Below are 19,476 nucleotides of genomic sequence, written 5' to 3'. Positions count from 1 at the left end.
TGCAGACTTTGCCGCTCAGAAAGTATGAAAGGTTCTTTTCTAACTCTCTGAGTGTGTTGTTTTTTTTTTTTTTCTGCGATCGCTGTAGTAAAGTGCAATACAATAGTTTTGTTGTTGCCCTGTTTGAAAGTCATGGTATGGTAACGTGGTATCACTGGTAAGAACAGGGAATTTCGGTCCCGGAATCGAGCTCTGCATGAGGCCACTGCAGTACAAGCGCCACTGATTACAGGAACAAGTCACAATTTTCAACATTAATTTAAGTGTGCATAGTGTACCCATGGGTAAAATGCTGCAGAAAATGTGAGGTCCTGTTTAAATTATGTCTTACACGACCATTAATAACACTGTGTAACAATTTTTTTTTTTTTTTTGTTCCTGGGTAGTAAGTGTTATTTCCTAATTGCTTATGCCTCAGAAGTATAGAAAATGGCTGTTATTCCCCACAAACTTTGCTTTTGTGACCAGGACAGGTAAATTTCAAAATATCACTATTTCCAATGAGAAAATGGGCGATTTTGTGTCTTTTCGTTGACATAAAGTCAGAAAAAAACAACATATGAATCCAAATTAACATGTATTTATACTAAAGTAATACAAAAATGACTACAAAAGATTTAGAAATGAGTAGTTTTTTGAGATTTTGAAATTTACCTGTCCTAGTCACAAAAGCAAAGTTTGTGGGGAATAATAACCATTTTCTATACTTTTGAGGCATAAGCAATTAGGAAATAACACTTACTACCCAGGAACAAAAATTGTGTTACATAGTGTAATAATTCATAATCTTAATACTGTATATTCTGACCTATAGGTTGTTTCAGATTTTGTTGTGTTTGGATCTTGAAAAGGCTCTATATCCATTACCACTTTCCTTTGAGAGGTGCTAGTTTAGGTGAAACTATACCCATAATAGAGGGCACTATATTATACTACATCAGCTTGCCCTCTACTTACAAGAAATACTTTCATGATGATAAATTCCAAAAATCCTACAATACAAACAATATAAAATCTGTGTCATGATATTGTCTAATCAGTGTATCATTGCAACCCAAACATGGTCTACCGTGGTTCACATTAGAAACATTTTTGTATTGTTCCGTCTCATAATTGTATATAGTATACTAATCTCGGTTTGGACCAAAACATTTGTGATAGTCCTCATATTACAACTGACCACAAGAAAGCTGCCCGTCCCCCAGACCCAAAATTAGATCTAGTGTGGCTATGGGAGTGTGGTGTTCAACATGAATAAATAAAGTAAACTTATAGAGTAAAGCAAACAACAATTTTAGGACTGTTTTGCCATTTATGGGTTTATTTTCTGAACGTGAGAAAAGTAGCAACCAGAATTGCTTGAAGTACTGTACTTATTTATCGTAATCATTGCATGTGAATAATGTACACGCAGTATAAGAATATCTTTTAAATTGGACAAAATGGAGGAACTGGCATTACATTGCAAATGCCAGGTATGTAGGATTTCAAATTAATGGAAGTGGAAACATACAAATCCTCTCAAATGCACATTTTAGATTGAGCAATTGTTTATGTCTGACATTCATTCTTTCTTTCTTTTTTAATTGTGTAGGTTGTAAAATGGGAGAAGCCTCAGAATTCCTTGTCCACCAAGAAGCCCTTATTCAGGTTCCTTTATCTAAAGGGGAGGTTGGCTGTTATAAAGTTTGCACTTGTGGTCAGAGTGGTCGTCTAGAAAACTGCGTTGAAATGCCTTGTGTTGACATGCAGAAATCGTGCATTGTCGGAGGCCAAAGAAAAGGTATTCCCTAATATCAGAGAGAATTGTGACTGCTTGCTATTATTAATCATGTATTTGTGAATCAGTGCGACAGCTTGGAGTGATGAGAGCACAATGCTGACTGCAATTAACCAAAACTTTAGGACATTCTGCCATCAGTAACGGAGACTTTATTTTGAATGCACTGAAAATCAGCTTTACATTCTGTAGGACCCAGTGCAAATCCACCATCTTTATTGAATTCATAATTTTTTGGCACATGGCACAAAAATGTGTAGCAAAACCATTATAAACGTATTTTAACCCTAAGATGTATGTTACTGAATGTATATCTACAGTTCACAGGACATTGCACCAGTAAAATTCCAATGCTGATACAGATGATGATGATTACACAGCTAGAGTTTGTAAAAAAAAAAAAAAATTTTAAAATCACTTAGCTAAAACTTTTTGAAACTTGTTGAAACAAAACCACTATAATAGGCTATCGCACTGCTGAAAAAAAAAAATAAAGGCATTGAAACTTGTGCTGCAGGTATTGGAATGTGTATTCTTGAAAACACTCTTGACTGTATTACTATTTAGTTGAACTAAGAATAAGATGATAAAACATTGTTTTACTATAGCCAGCGTACTGGGTGTTTTACTTGGTAATTTGAATTACGCATTATATTTAAGTGTAATGCGCACTGCTTGAGTTCGTATGTTATCAGGCTTCTTGTACGTCATTGGTTCCCTTTCAAGTACGAAATGTAACCATTAACAAATGGGTATATACCTCCTAAAGACCTGAATCCTGAAAATTGGATACCAAAGCTGCTCTTTGAGCCTGTGACGCAGTCGTGGCCCCGCCCCAAAGGGCACAAAATGGATCTCAGCACCATTTTTCTTTTCAAGATTGACCTGATTGGAGAGTCTTGTTCAGATAAGTACATTGTTGCTTCTGTCTGTATATACAGTGCTCCCTCACTGTAACGCGGGTCTCGGAGAACACACAATATGAGCGTTATAACCGAAAAGCATTTATTTTCACACACGCTGTTTATTTTACACGCGCTGTGTAAAAGTTTGTTTTTTTTCACAGTAAAACAGGTTTAAAAGGCACTGCATATCAAAAGGACACTCAGTACTGTATCTCCAGCCAAGCCCCACCCCTGGGATTGTAGATCCTCAAAATCTTAGTTTTGGAATGAATGTTAAGGGCGGCTTCCCAATCGACCCTTACAACACAGGTATAAAGGTGAAACTCTCTGTTTTTTCACCCTAGCTACTTGTTACTAGGGTTCCGAATGATAACGCATGAGGCAGCCTTTGGCTTAGCCTGTGTTATTCCGGTCATTCCACCATCTTGCCCTTGCAATGGCTTTGATACACTTACTCATACGGCAATGGTTACATTTCGTACTTGAAAGGGAACGTTAGGTTATTATCATAACCCTGGTTCCCTGAAATAGAAATGTAATCATTGTAGGCACAATTGCCTGGAATTAATAACTTTTTTTTTTTTTAATATAAGTACATATTTGAACTAATCTCTTGGATTCATTCTTGAGCACACAGTATGCAGAGTAGCATGTGAATTATTGATGGATCAACTTCCAAACACCCAGCACAAAGGAGTGGGCAGTGAGCCTTTGACCAGTAGAGTTTAACAGAACCCGATACAAAGAGGATCTACAGGATCATAAATAGATTGGAGCATCCGATCAGAATTTATGGAGGAAACGAAAGCTGGAGACAGCCAAAGGAAGTCTTAATTAAATCATGTGTTCATCCCATGCAGGGTGGGGCAACCCGTTGTCCAACACAATGAAAGACAGTTATGGGGGTAACGTATAGGTCTTTATGTGAAAGTCCTGTAAGAACTGGCCACTTGCAGCAATTTGGTTCCCAGATTGGTTTCTGAGTCTACATGGCTCCATAAGAGAAGATAGCATTAAGCTTTATACCTCTTGACTGCAGAATTTTGTACCCTGCAATAAATGAACGTCAAAGAAAGCTCTGTTTTCAGGACTCCTGCTGATAGGAAACTGCGAGTCAGTTTAACAACGCGTCAAAAAGAACCATTTCCAGCTAGGACACAAACGTCTGTTTCCAGTCATAACCACAGCATAATGAGACTGTGCCTTTGAGGTGAAGCATTCAAGGAAAGAAGAAAACAGGCTGTGTGTGAAACCCCCACTTGGGTTTTGAAGATAAAGGAACACGTGGGAAGTGTGCGAATACCACAGCTTGGCTTTTGAAGATAAAGGAGCCCCAACTTGGGTTTGAAGATTTGTTGCAACAAAGTGAAAATGTAACTACAATGGACGATTTATTCTACAGACTTTTGGGTCGTCTGGAACCGTTGAGTTTAATTACCTTTCCCTTGTGGAACTAGAGTAATTAATTGTAATTACAACAATTAATTGGGTTAGAATGAAATGTGGAACCTATACTGTTTGTTAGGAAAGCAATATGATTCCACTTGTACTGTAGTTAAATGCATTATTGAGAAACAACATATATAGAAGACTATACATTCAAGGGATAAGTGTTTACTTGTGCTGCATTGGTGTGTATGTAAACTGTTACCTCAAAATGATTTTCTAAGTTTCTTTCTGTACCTTTAGTATTATTATCTAATAAACTGCTGCAATATTTTAACCTACCTTGTTGTGGTTGAGGATGTTTTGTGTGTTCATTGTAACTCCTTATTCATTGTAAAATGATGATGATGAGGTTTTAATTAACGTATACGAATATTCAGATTATTTAACATAACTAATAGACTGTGTTTAGTCGGTGATCTAATATGGTAATGGAATTCATTCAAGTTGATTAACGCACATTCATTTGAACTGTTGTAATTATTCAAATTTAATTAATTGTTTAAATTAATTATTAAACAAACTAACGTAATTAGCCCCACACCATTAACCTTCAAGGTTGTGAGTCCATGATTGCAACAGACTTGAAGGAAAAATGATGCTGAGATCTGTGAGCGCAGTCCTTTTGTGCAGCTTTGGTATACAGTTTGCATGATTGAGGTGAATACTCTTTCAGTAATGGTTACATTTTTATTTCAGGGAACCAAGGTTATGATAATAACAGTAACATTCCCAACTGTCAATTATGAATATACAGCATGCCTTAGCTAGGCAATGAATCGTAGAAATACTGGGGCAGCTATTGGTAATTGTAAGCTGCCTGGGAATTGCCAGAAACATGTGCCAATAGAAAAAAAAAAAAAAAAAAAAATGTGGATAGAAAACAATTGGAAGATAAGCCCACCTAGTGAGCACTGCCTAGCCTGGAAATGATGCATTATGCTTGTAGTAATGATTTATTTTACAGCAGTCACAACTGCAGTTGATTGATATGAAACTGTGTTTTGTCTTGACATGGCCATCCTATTAATCAAGGATTTGGTGCTTCAGGTCATGGGATGTCCTTTCAAGTCGACTGTAATGTTTGCTCGTGTTTCGCGGGCAAGCTAATCTGCTCAAGCCGACAGTGCCTGAATGAACACAGCTCCGATGAAGACAGGCGGATGTTTACAGGTATAGGGAATTGCTCGTTTGTTTTCAGTTTGGCTTTTAGTGTATTGTTTTCTAATATTCTTTACATGTTTAAGAAGGATGCTTCAAAATATGGTCCCCTTTTTAAGTGTCTTTTTAAGCTCTCTAACAGAGCTTGCAGGTAAAACATATCTTTCACCGTTAGTAGCAAGTAAATGTTTGTTTTGCTCATAGAGAGTTATAGGGATAGATTCTCAAAGCTATTTACTCCAAATTGTCATTAGTACAATTTTTTTCTGAACAAAAACGCCAAAACGAAAAAAGAAACCAAACCTGATTAAAAATCTTACTTGTTTTTTTTTTTTTTTTCTGGTTTGGTAACTGGTATAACTTGCTATAATTGTATCAAATCTATTTTAACAAGATTGCTTTCTGAAGAAAACGGAATGCCAGAAAAGATGAACCAATACTTTAATTCATAAGCATATAATTTTTTTAATTTATTTTTTCCTTCTAAAATAAGGTTTTGGAGGCAGGTATTCAGATTGTTAATACATAACTTCAAACACTCAAATACATTTTGACCGGTACAGAGGGATGAATTGTTTTCTTCCTGTACTGCCGGTAAGCTAAACCACATGATTGTAGTTTGTTTTTTTTTTCTTGTTTTTTTTAGGTCTGCCGTGTAACTGTGCTGACCAGTTTGTGCCAGTGTGTGCACAGAATGGCCGCACTTACCCAAGTGCCTGCATTGCTCGTTGCGTTGGACTCCATGACAATCAGTTTGAATTTGGATCCTGTCTGTCAAAGGATCCCTGCTACCCCAACAGCTGTCCAAAAGGTCAAAGGTAACAAGTGTGCTGATCTATTCGTTAATGATCCTTTCCCAGTTGTATCATGGTAGGCTTTCTTGTACTTCCATGGTTTAATAGCTGATGGATGTTCCAGCTGTAACATTCATATATATTTGAAATAAATATATATAGATATATATATATATATATATATATAGATATATATATATATATATATATATATATATATATATATATATTAAATTATATATATATATATATTATAATTTAATTTGCCAAAAGGAATAGCTGTTTACTATTAAAAGAAAGTTTAACTTCCCCATTCCCATGTACAAACAAATGCATCAATGACACCTTGTTTTTATTTTGGTTTTCAGATGTCTACCAAAACAGAAAGTTTGCCTTACAAGTATTGACGATTACACATGCAACCAGTATGAATGTGTACCCAAGCCTGCAAACTGTGAAAAGGTTGCAGAGGATCCTGTCTGTGACACTGACAATGTTGAGCACCCCAATCTCTGTGAGCTTTACCAAAGAGGGAAATGGCTTGCATACAATGGACAGTGCCAGGTAGGGATAGATGCATTATATGGTATAATAAATATCATAAAGGGATCATGGCAAAATAGTACTGTATGATTATTAATCTTTTTAAATGATTTCTTCAGAGCTTTTGACAACATTAATATGAGCTTTATTCCCTGTCAAGTACGAAATGTAACCATTACCTAATGGGTATTTATCCTATTACCCTGATAATCTCAATATGACATACCAAAGCAGCATGTCAGAGACACACTTGTGCCTGCCAGAGCCCGAGAGACTACGAACAGCAAAGTGTCAAGTTACTTAGATTTGCTTATTTGTAATTACACTAATTAATGTGATTTATTGTTACGTGCTTATAGTAATTACTGTATTGTACACTCAGCCGTGGTTTTCGTGGTGTCCTGCAGCGGCCTTGTGCCCCGCGCGAAGCCCCTTCCCTGGGATTGAACAACCTTAAGTCAGCTACTTGTGTTCTGTCTCAGGCTGCTTACTTCGTTTGAAGTTTAAAAATTTTATTTAGTTTTTTGTTATGAAAATTATATAAAATTAGCGGTAATCAAGTTGTTACTGTTTTTTCACAGAAATACGGATGCAGCTGCTGGGCTCAGCAGTCCTGCATTTGACCGAGACACGCTAAACTGCTTGCAGTTTCTCCCATGGTGTCTCATTCCTACGTTAGTTGTGCTTGCAAAATTATTGTGAAGACTGTTGGGGCTGTAACATTAGGCTTTCCTCAGTTTTCGGACTGTTTTGGTTAGCAAAAAGTACTATAGGTGTGTGGAAGGGGTGTGGGTAATTCACTGACCAGGAGACAGACAGGTGTATTTGGGAAACACCACACAGGTGCCCAGTTTTATTTTAGACCGGCTCTTTTTTTCTCTTGTATTTTTCTCTCCGGTAGAGGGCACTGTTGACCGTGGGCTGCCTATCAACGATGATAGACAGCACCACGGAAATACCACAGCTGGTACACGAACTGCAAATGCACTCGCAGGTGCTCAAAGAAATAATAATGAAAACAGAAGGCGAAAAGAACAAGGGAAAATAAAACAGTAATAAAACTACAAATAAAAGGTGCTGCACTCGGCAGCGTTATCCCGGTCGCCGCTACCCGCTCGACCCGGATCACCGTCCTACTCTCTCGGCTATCTCGCCTGCTCTTTCACAATACACCGGGGTCTGCCCAAGGGTTCCCCGCTCTCTCTCTCTGTCTCGCTGATTCCCGGTCCCGAATCAAAGTGTCCGCACCCTTAGCGCGTCTAAGTGGGCAGACCTGAGGAAACAACAGAGCGTTATTTTATAGGACCGACAATCACCCAAGACCCGCCTCTCGGCCATTCAGAGAGGGGGAAAGTCCACACTCACACTTTCCCACCTCCCCGTGTCACTGCCATGACTCACAGGCGGTTGTTGGGTGACTGCCGCCCTCTTCCTGCAGCCCGTGAACACGCCAGCAGAGTCAGCACAGATCTCTCCCTGTTACAAGGTGGTATACTGTACTATACTGTAGGTCCAGACCTGCTCCCGTTCCCGCCGGTACTCTGTACATCGAACAAAGTTACCAGTCAAATTCACTGTGCAGTTGCTGGGCTTCGCTCTGCGTTGGGTCTGACTGCTTGCAGTCCTTCCCACAGTGTTTTGTTGCCACCTTGGTACCTGCTTGCATTACCATTGTGAAGGTTGTCTCTGACAGCAGGCTTCCCCCAGTCTTAGGGCTGTGTTGGTTTGCCTGAAGCTGTATAGGTGGTAATATTCTGTGGTAACTGGGTCACAGACCTACCCTGTTTCCAACTCGGTACACATAATGAACAGCGAACGAGGTTACCGCACCAGGGTACCACTGAGCTGTACCAAGTGTTACACCAGGTCTATGGGGACTTTGTATAGCATCCATGACACACGAAAACTCTGCTTGGCTGAGTTTCCTCCAGTGGCCATCGTTTCTTTGGTGCAGGCGCCCAAGTTAGCATTCCCTAATAAGGATGCTACCCCTAACAATTTGCTGCTACAGGTCCAGGGCCCTTTTTCAGGGAGTCGTCTGGAGTATTGGTGCCAATGCATCATAGACAACTGGGTGCGCACTACTGTACAGACCGGCTATTCTCTGCAATTCAAACATGATCCCCCTTCCTTTCGGGGCGTGACTACTTAGTCATGGACCCACGAGATGCAGTGATGTTGTCTCAGGAGGTGACAGCACTGCTACAAAAGCGGGCTATTTGCACAGGTACACCCTCTTCACCTAGAATGGGGGTTCTACTCTAGGTACTTCCTGGTGCCCAAGCAGGATGGTGGCCTCAGACAGATCCTCAACCTCAGACAGGACAACCTGTATCTGTGTTGACCGAGGTTCAAGATGTTGACCATGCAACAGCTGTTGCAATCAATAAGGCCAGGCCACTGGTTCACCACTGTGGACTTGAAATATACTTATTTGCCTAGCCCTATAAGAGCAGGGCACAGGAATTACCTGCGGTTTGCTTTCCAAGGGACAGCGTATGAGGTCCGGGTACTGTCATACAGCATCTATCTAGCTCCCCATGCCTTTTCAAACTGCACGGAGGCTATTCTGGCCCCATTGAGATGCGGAGGCATCAGAGTACTCAGTTACCTGGACGACAGGCTCGTTTGTCTTCAGTGCAGGCAGAGACCCACACGGAACTTGTCACCGACCACCTTCATCGGTTGGGCATGTCGGTGAATCCTGCAAAGAGCCAGCTCACACCCTCATGGACAGCCGCCTATTTGGGAGTGCACCTGGATTCCAGGTCCATGCTGTGCACTCTGTCGGACTACGGGATGCAAAGAATAGCTGCTTGTCTGAAACCTTTTTTTTTCAGCTCAACAAAAAGCTCACAATAGTGACATTCCAGAGGCTTCTGGGCTTGGCAGCAGCTTCCCATATGTGACCGCCTTGTGACAGTGTCTCGTCACTGTCTGAAGGGGCTTTCTTGGTGGGGAGCGCAAGAGGTATGGAATCCCCTGTGGCATGGTCTCCATTTCAAACTCAAAGGGGGGTCAGTCATGAAAGAACCGCACAATATTCGTGACACAGTCACCTCAGGCATAGTGGTTCTCCATAACATAGCAGGGACCCGCTGGCAATAGATGCCTTGGCACACCAGTGGCCGAGGCAGCTGCTGTATGCCTTTCCACCGCTCGCCATAGAAATGTAACCATTAACCTTCAAGGTTGCTGCGTCCCTGGTTGCAGCAGTCTTGAAAGAAAAATGATGACGATGTCTGTGTCTGCAGTCCAGTCATACCCTCGGGGGCGGGCACGACTGCGTCACAGGCTCTGACGTGCAGCTTTGATATATCTTACTCAGGTTATCAGGGTCTTTAGGATTAGGTCATTCTTACATATCTATTTCAGGGAACCAGGGTTGATAATAACGTTACGTTTGCTTTTGTTTTGTCTACACTTTCAGGATAGATAAAATTTTACTCTTGCCCAGTTTTCTTTGGAGTACCATTTTTTAAATTTATAGATTGTCAACCCCTATAAAAAAAGTGATTTAATTTATTCTTCAAATGCAATATTTACTACAAATTCATAATTAATTTTAAACTGATGAACAACATTTGTATTAGTAAGTTTAGCTAATAAAGAGGAAAAAAGTCTGAAATTGCATAGCAGATACCAGCTAACACAGCTCTTCACAAAACCAGTTTTATTTAGAGAGCTATTACAATAACTAGGTTGTACATGGCTATCTGGGATTCCTATGATATGTATTTCAGAAAGAAAAAAAACGTAAGGCTTGTTATTGCACTGCTATTGTGTGTTTATTTTAATGATAATATTTTAAAGGAAACACAAATGTACCTTATTTTGTTAACAGACTAATGAACTACAAATATATAAACATTTAAGTATAAAACCGTGGGACACCACATTATAATTGAAAAACTGTTTTGCTTCCTCATGTTTGTTTAACAAAGAGGAAAAGTATTTCCAAGACTGCATCTCTGAAAATCTGACTCTCTACAGACACAAAGGGGGGGTCAGCCATAAAATGAACCCCACACAATTCAGTCTCACAGTCACCTCAGGCAAAGTGGAGGCATTGAAGCAGAACTGTTTATAAAGAGACCATCCCTGAAACATGTAGGAACAACCAGACAGATGAATCAACCAATGCTGAATTTTTTTTGTGAGACGAGTCAGGAACTAATGAAATGTTTCTGATTTGAGCAGGTTGAATTCAGTCAGGCGATGTTTGAAATTCAGAAGACATTTTGACAGGAAGAGGCGATGCATAACTGATGTAAAACAAAAATAACTACTCAAAACTGATGTACAACCAGGGATATAATCATGAAAAACAAAAAAAAAAAAAAAAAGTCACGGTTATGTTGTAAAAGATATTGCATATGTACAACAAAGCAGTAAACTAGGGACAGTGTTGTGTTTTAAACCCAACAGTCTGTTCAGTAACATTTATGTATAATTAATGCAGTTTGGTGCATATTTGTTATTTTAACTATGGTATTCAAACAAGTTTCTGTTTTGTTTTTTTAAGGGGGGGGGGGACCAAACTAGTCTCCCGTTACTCTCTGTCTTAAATGTTGAGGTAGTTTGGCGGGATACCATTTGGAAATTCACCTCGCCGTTGGCACACTTAAAAATAGATAAATAATAATAATAATAATAATAATTCTTAAATATAATATTATAATATTATTATAATATAATAATAATATAATTATTTCGCTATATATCTAGCTACAAATTCTGGTGAATCACCACAGTACATGTATCTTTCTATTGCCCATCTAAACATCATTTGAATGAGATTCAGAAATTAAAATATTATTAAAAGTCAATACCTATTTTCTTGGATTGGAGTCAGCGTTGTATTGCATATGCTTTTTCAGTACAACAAAATATGTAGTTTCATGAGGCGAAAACCTTCTTTCCCGTAGGCCCAAGTGTTGAAAATTGAGATTTTTGACAAACACGTACATTATATTATTGCAGCAGCTAAGCAAAATTACATAAGTATCAACCCCTTAATAGACATGCTTGGGGTTACTTTCTGGTCTACAGCTTGCATTTACTGCTGTTTAATCCATTCTGTTTTTCTCTTCTTGCATTTCTCTCTGCCTCTTTCTATCTCTCTGTCTGTCCTCTGCAGTAGATGCCTAAATATCTTTGTCTTTCTTTCAGTTCTTGTAATTGTCTTTCTAATCTTCCAAATCTCTGAATGGAGCTTCCTCATTCTGCACTCTCATAACAGTGGACAGAGACTTGAACATTGTAGGTATCCCTCTACTGGCCCTCTGGATTTCATACAAATGAAATTATCCTCAAACATGTTTGTCTTGATTGTTACTGCAGGCAGTTGTTTAACTCTGACAGATAACTATCCCCAAATGTGATTAGCTCGTGAAATGTGAATGTAATTGAGGGCTGATTAATTTCTATCGGGCTAGGTTGTGCTGTACTGTGAATTTTAGAGAATGATGTTTTATTCCTTCTAAGCTCCACTACATTTTGTTCTGTTGTTTCTGGGGACACCCACAAAAAAAGAGTCTATTCTGGTGGGATTGTGTTTTAATTGTTACTAGTGATTTATTTCCAGCAACATAATTACCTTTTTTTTGTCTGTCAGTGCATACGTACTGTTTGTAAACTGTACAGTTTTCACAAATTATTGTAGAATATTTGTTAGGGGTGTGCAAAAATTGATTACATTTTCCCTGTGAAAAATAGACATTGAAATGCCCTAACAATAATTGACAAATCCAGGATTCTTCCACTGGGTGCCACTAGGTGATAAAAGCAAAAAAGTATGCTAATCAGTTATACAGTAGCATCGTACAGATGATAAACCTATTTTGCATATCCACAATACTGTATTGCTAAGTGTTGCATTGCACGTTATACAAGTTAAAGGGAATGAAAAGTACTTTTTGATATTTAAAACAGAACCCTAAGTGTTTTGTTGATTTGCTCTCATTTTAAGGACATGTGTAAATCAGACAAGCCTGTCTGCGGCCACAACGGGGAGACCTACAGTTCTGTGTGTGCTGCCTACTCGGACCGAGTTGCTGTGGACTACCTTGGTCATTGTCATGCTGTGGGAGTGGTGTCTGACTCAGCCACTCATACTGCATGTGCCGCCATTACATGCCCACCCCTCTCGGCAAGTGGATGCATACCAGTAATACCACCTGGTAATTCTCAGTTTTATTAAAATAATATGAAGTGCAAGAGAACTATTAAAATGAAACCCTGTACCCCACCAAATTTACATTACGTTGTAATAGGTTATAGGGAGGCTGTTTTAAACAGTATAGTGCAGAGCCATGTTAGAAGTAAATGGACATCCATAACACAGATGTGTGTGTGAAATGTTTGTCCTACCAAAACGAAGCAACTAAGGGCACAATGACTGGTACTTTATTATACCTTAGATTGTTCTCTAAATAAACCCAGTACGGCATCCCTTGAATGAGAGTGGCAACATTCTCCTGGGGTATGTTCGCTGATTCAAGAAGCGCATCTTTCAGAGCTGGAACAATGCTGGACTCTGGCGAATATTTCTGAAGGATGACATTCACACTGGCACCCCTTCCCGGGTTCTGGCTACCGGAGTCACAATCTTGCATAGTGTGAAACCACATACCTGGGTCGTACCCGGGATAAAGGATGTGGGTTGACACATTTTGACCCGAGTCAAGTGAGACAACATGCATGACAAACAGCCTCGCCTGCAGGAAGGTTTCCTTTCCGCAAGGAGTGTTTCTGTTTATTCTGTATTTTTATAAATGATTATTTGATCTTTTTGTTATGTTGATGTATACCAATTGCATTTGATACTTTGGCAAACATGACATTGGTTGTTTTAACACAATATCTGTTCCGATTATTTTTCCTAGCATTCAGAAAAAAGTGTGCTTAGATCAGTGTTGTTGGGTATCTATATATTTTAGAGAATCCAATCTAATGGCCTCCCTTGTGTCTGTTAGGAGCCTGCTGTCCCTTGTGTGCTGGAATGCTGAGAGTTCTGTGGAACAAAGATCAGCTCAATATTTTTGCCAAGGTAACCACACAGTTTATGTAAACTGAAATAATACATCCATGAATTATCACAGCTTAATACAGTGCTACCCCGTTATAATGCTGTTGTCGGGGTCCATAGTTAGAAGACTGTTATCTATGTTTTGCCTTATAGCGAAAATTGGCGTATTTTTGTCCTAAAATGATTTACAATGCTCACAAGCCAAATTCATATTGTAGCGTACGGTGGAAAATGAAAGAAGGAGACACACACAATTTGCAGGTACTCAAATCCACTTTTTGTTGGGACGATTATTCCCAAGGCCACACCAAAAACAACAAGCACTCTCACAGCAGCTTGTCCCTCTCGGATCTGCCCGCGCTGATGTGGTCACCCCCTATATGCTTTCCTGTCCCCACATCCCCGGAAGTCACCCACCAAGCAGGGGTCTCCAACCCTGGTCCTGGAGAGCTACTGGAGCTTCACGTTTTCATTTCAATCAATCACTGTTACTTAATTGAACCAATTATTGGCTTAATTAGTCAAGATTAACAGGTGTTCCAGATCTTTAGCCACTGATGGTGTAAAGACACCTATAAAACCTGCTGGATAGGGGCTCTCCAGGACCAGGGTTGGAGACCCCTGACGTCAAGTAATGTATCACCCAACATTTGCGAGTAAAATGCATTATGGGGGAAATGGGAGCCATGACCTTACTGTGCTATAACTGATTCTGCACAATATAACAGGTCGCGTTATAACGGGGTAGCACTGTACATAAAAAATACATTGTTCAATGTACCTGCTTTCCATAGCAAAAAGTAATTTGGGGCATTTTTATATTGTGTTTAATCTGTTTTTTGTGATTTCTAAATGTAGTAAGGTAATTTAATTTAGTTGTGCTGAAAGAAGTGTTTCGCTATTGATAACTCGTGTAAGAATGGATGAAAAAAGAATGCAGTGCAGTATTACTGCTTAACTCTGTATTAGCATCAAGATGCCACAAGAGGGCAGCAGACACAAGCTAATGCTTTGCTGATTTTTTAAAAAAAAAATTTTACTTTTTTGGTCAGCTGACTATGATGACAGCAGAAACATTGTAGATGATTAAAAGAACAGTAAATAACTAATGAAGTTACGTGGCGTTGAAACACTGTTGAACATTGTGTTATTTTCTCAGATAAACAATAAACAGCCAGTGACGGTACACAACATCCTTCGGAGTTTACGGCTGCATATCTCTGTGCCGCAGTGTGATATATTTGGATACCTGAGTATAGAATCTGAAATTGTGATTCTCATTGTGCCAGTTGACCAGCAACCTACATCACTGCAGGTAAGTTTAAAAGCAGATTTAAAGAACAATTGGGAGCAGAAAATAAAATCAATAGTAGATGTGCAATTACCCAGGAATAAAATGCATACTAAGGGAAAAAGGGAATGTAGTTATTATTATTTATTTATTTAGCAGATGCCTTTATTCAAGGCAACTTACAGAGACTTGGGTGTGTGAACTATGCATCAGTTGTAGAGTCACTTACAACAACGGCTCACCCAAAAGACAACACAAGGAGGTTAAGTGACTTGTTCAGGGTCACACAATGAGTCAGTGGCTCAGTTGTGATTTGAACCGGGGACCTCCTAGGTACTAGCCCTTTTCTTTAACCACTGGACCACAAGGCCTCCTCTCAGATTTTGGCTTGACCTTCTGTACCCCAGTGGGATAAACCACAGCTCGATTTCTTGGACCTTTTTAACAGAACTGGTAAATCACCCTGGATTAAGTGTGGTTTTGAAAGAAACACATGATTGAGTATAAGCAATAACTCAGAAAGTCATTTTTAAACTAGCAGCATAGACAGACTAACGCAAAGTACAATAATAAGGTGCACCATAATGAATCTCAATTACTGTAAATAAAGCATAAGAATTCAATAAATAACGAAAATATGCATAATTTACATTATATTGATTGACTGTATAACATGCACAGCTGGAGTAAGACTTTGTCATGTTTTATAAATTGGATTAGAAACTATAAGGATATTTGAGTTCTAAACACTACCATTTCATACCCTATTGTTGTTGTATGTCATATGGACAGGATATACAGTTGTACTTCTACACCAAAATAATTACGCCAACAAACCAGGAGAAACAAAATTGGTACATAATAAAGCATTTATATTAGTCAACTTAATTATACATTCTTGTTTAAACAAAGATAGAAATAATTATTGATTAATGCATAGACAACTTACCACTCAGTAACGAGCATTAACATTTTGCCGCTGTTCAGTTTGTTGTATATTGAAGGAGATTCAGTCGTTCTTGGCTGATACACAGTGATACATGTTATTTCTTAGTCATATAGCCCGGCACCTATGCACACACACAACAATGTAGAAAACTATTTTGTTAGCTACAATTACTTTAAATAACACTTACTCTTTGCCATTTCATATCCTATGTTGTTCCTGTGTGTCATCATACTGATGGCTTTCATTTTGAATTTACAGCCATTGTGAGGAGATTTATTTTACTGACACATCTTGTAACAGTAATCATTCTGCACAGAACCTAAACTGACATATCGCATAACAATAAAAAACCCTGCACACAATCTGCTCTTATTTACCAATATTTACCAATACCGATATGTTGATATGATATGGATATCGAACGAGATCGATAATAATTTCCATATCACGATATTGTGGGATTAAAAAGACCAATCGGGTATGATGCAAAAAATACAAACTAAATATTATCAAGTTTATTTTATATTAAGATACAACAAACCCTTTACATACCAATCACTGTCAGTCTTGCAGCTTAAACATCACACATTACAGTACTATTTGACCATTTTATTCCATTGATTGGCATTTAGGCACCAAACGCTATTTGCTTACTGTATTAAGTGCTGTTGGCCATCTGTTTTGCATTATTTTGAGATACACGAATGCGGTTAATAGCATTTTGTCCGTGTGATTACTTGCGCTATTATTAATGTATTTTTAAAATGTTAACTTTTGGTATTATAAATGAGATTTACTTTTAAAACATCAAAAGACATCTGAAAATAATACAAAATACGGCATGACACTATACTTAATACTTTTAGAGGTGTCGCAAGTCAGCATTTACACGCAGCAGCCAAAGTTTCAATTACTTCAGGATTGGCTAGAAAATGAACAACCCCCCGAAGTCTGTGTGCAGTAAAGTATAGAACTATTACAGTTCTGTGGTGGCTGATGATGGAATAGTAAAACAATATAACAAGACCTTGTTTTACTCCTTGTATATTGTGAAGCAAAACACAGCTAATTTAAAGTAAATTATTGCTTTTCATATGTAAATATCTGTTAACGTCTACCTATGAAACAAGTCTTTTAAATACTCTATCCTGATTGGTCAAAACCGGTCACATAAGGGGTGCTGATATTACAGTTTATAATCCAGGACTCGTAATGGAACGTGAAACAAGCAATGTGATTGGTCGAGCAAGGTTCCAGGTGTCTGTATAGTGGATGGATACGGACAGTTGGAGCCTTGTCACATATTCTAAATAACTGCTGCCTCACAGAATTTAAACTAAGTATCGGTAGCTGTCTTGCTTACACTAACTTATAGATGTGCAGCTGTAACTATGAAACTGAGTGACCAATTACCTGCAAAAAATCCCAAAGTAGTAAGTAGACATGCCGATTTTGATGAAGAATGAACCGGAAGATAGCAAAACAGAAAAAAATACAAAAAAAAACCCAATCGCTGTCTTTGTGCTCACTCCCACTTCAAATGTATTTTTAGCGGTTTGTAAATGCTAAAGAAAAACACAAAAAGACACTATGCGTTGTGCACATTATTCACCCTTCTCTGACACAGATCTTGAACAAATTACTGAAATCCATTGAATTTATTTTTGTTTCTTTTGCTCAGTGTGTCTGCACTGACATGAAGACTCCGCCCCCTGATGTATTTTTTCAGTGGCAATGTGCACACTATCAAAAAATGATTAACTTTCTTTTGCATGTTTTAACCCTTTGCAGTCTATTTATTCAGAGCTTGTCATGCGCGTCAGGTCCAATTTATTTTCACATGGCCTGTTTATTTTACATGCGCTGTTTAATTTTTTTTTAATCACATTGAATCACAAAAGGACACTCAGTACTGTATCTCCAGCCAAGCCCCACCCCTTGTTCGCTGTATTTTTCACATATCTCTTTATAGACATGCATACTGATAAATCCTCTCCTGATCACTCGTTTTATCCCCAAACTCCTCAATAATGTGATCCAAGTCATTATTTTATTACTATAGCACCAAATAAAAACTCTGCAAATGTCAGTGATATTCTTTGAGCGCTGGATGCACAAACAGCTATCTCCTTTTTTATGTCAGTGTTATCTCTGTAATGCATGGGGCTATGAGATACGCCCCTTTTTTTCTGTTTCTGACCTGGTCCGACATAGGACTGCAAATGGTTAATGCACTCGTGAAGCCTCCATTTGAGCCCCTGCATTCAGCTGAGCTGAAATTTGTATAATTTAAAGTGGCTTTCGGGTAAGTGAGATGCAGGCATTCTCTATAGCGAAAGCCTGCTTAAGGCCAGGTCAAAGGTCACGCTCTGTACCAATCCTGCCTTTTTGCCGAACATTGTCTGAGCATTCTATATCAATAGTCTATGGAATTGGAGGGTTTCCATCCACCTCTTTTCCAGTCTTGACAGAGAGCGACAGCGACACAGGACTGCAAAGGGTTAATTGAATTCATTTACTCATCTCAACTTAGTGTGTAGTTCAAAGTTATACATGGGACTACTTTATTTAGTGTAAGGATATTTAATAAAAAAAAAGACTAATAATTTTGTGCCTTAAACATGATTTTTTTCTTCAAATCCACTGTTTTACCTGGAATATAAATGCAATAAGGCCCTTTAGGGCATCCATATACGTAGAATATATAGACTTCTCAGGGTTGAAGACACTCGACTTCCTCACGTACCTCAACACCCGAGGCGTCCATATAGTCGACGTATACAGTCGCCCAGCCGGGCCTCTTTGCATAATATAACCATGGGTCGGCCCTTTTTTTCAAAAAGGGGCATATCACTGGTATTATTATTATAATTATTATTAGGTTTCCAAGCTGGCTTGGGAAGCCTATTGTTATTGTAAAGTTTTTAGTTTTTTTATTATTGTCTTTTTTCCTCCCAAAACTTTAAATGGCTCCTGTTCGCACACGGTGTAACAGCATGAAACTTGGCAGGTATCATCCTGTGTAGATTACAGTTCAGCTGCAAAAAAAACGGTGCTCTTGCATCAACCAAGATAGCGCCCTGACGCATTTTTTGGAAAAACTTTTCAAAATCTTCTTCTTGTGAACCGGTGAACTGATTGATCTGAAACAGCGCATATGTCATCAACAGCCAAACCCGCTTCAAGTTTGCGAAGCAGAAGTTGTTGCGATAAATTTTACAATAAAAATGACTGCCACCAAATTTGACAAAACACGCCTGTGGAAGGGTGGTGGGTAATTCACTGACTCAGGAGACAGACAGGTGAACTTGACAACACCGCACAGGTGTCCAGTTTTATTTCAGGGGTGCTTTGGGTTTCTTTAGCCCGCAGAGGGCGCTGTTGGTCCGTGGTCTGCTTACCAACTATGGTAAACAGAACCACGGGAATACAAAGCAATGGTAAACAGTCCAGGCGCACTCACAGGTGCTTCAAAACAATAATGCAAAAATCAAAGGTACAAAGAAACAGGGAAAATAAAACGGTAACAAAACTACGAAGAAAAGGTGCTGCACTTTGCAGCGATATCCCGGTTGCC

General features: G+C 38.8%; 1 protein-coding gene across 2 annotated transcripts in view; it reads left to right on the top strand.

Moving 5' to 3' along the window:
- Window positions 1–19,476, top strand: part of reck (reversion-inducing-cysteine-rich protein with kazal motifs) — a 62,079-nt gene that overhangs the window by 38,317 nt on the left and 4,286 nt on the right. Inside the window, exons 14-20 of one of the 2 annotated variants that reach the window (XM_041245243.1) lie at window positions 1,595–1,783; window positions 5,182–5,304; window positions 5,939–6,110; window positions 6,455–6,650; window positions 12,601–12,811; window positions 13,607–13,680; window positions 14,819–14,974. In XM_041245243.1, coding sequence (XP_041101177.1) covers window positions 1,595–1,783; window positions 5,182–5,304; window positions 5,939–6,110; window positions 6,455–6,650; window positions 12,601–12,811; window positions 13,607–13,680; window positions 14,819–14,974 — 1,121 coding nt within the window. Of the gene's footprint in view, window positions 1–1,594; window positions 1,784–5,166; window positions 5,305–5,938; window positions 6,111–6,454; window positions 6,651–12,600; window positions 12,812–13,606; window positions 13,681–14,818; window positions 14,975–19,476 lie in introns of both variants that reach the window. The other variant, XM_041245242.1, reaches the window with a different exon arrangement.

Source organism: Polyodon spathula, chromosome 3, assembly GCF_017654505.1.
Source record: "Polyodon spathula isolate WHYD16114869_AA chromosome 3, ASM1765450v1, whole genome shotgun sequence".
Lineage (NCBI taxonomy): Eukaryota > Metazoa > Chordata > Actinopteri > Acipenseriformes > Polyodontidae > Polyodon > Polyodon spathula.
Note: the sequence above shows the minus strand (reverse complement) of the source record. Positions and strands in the feature narration are given on the sequence as shown.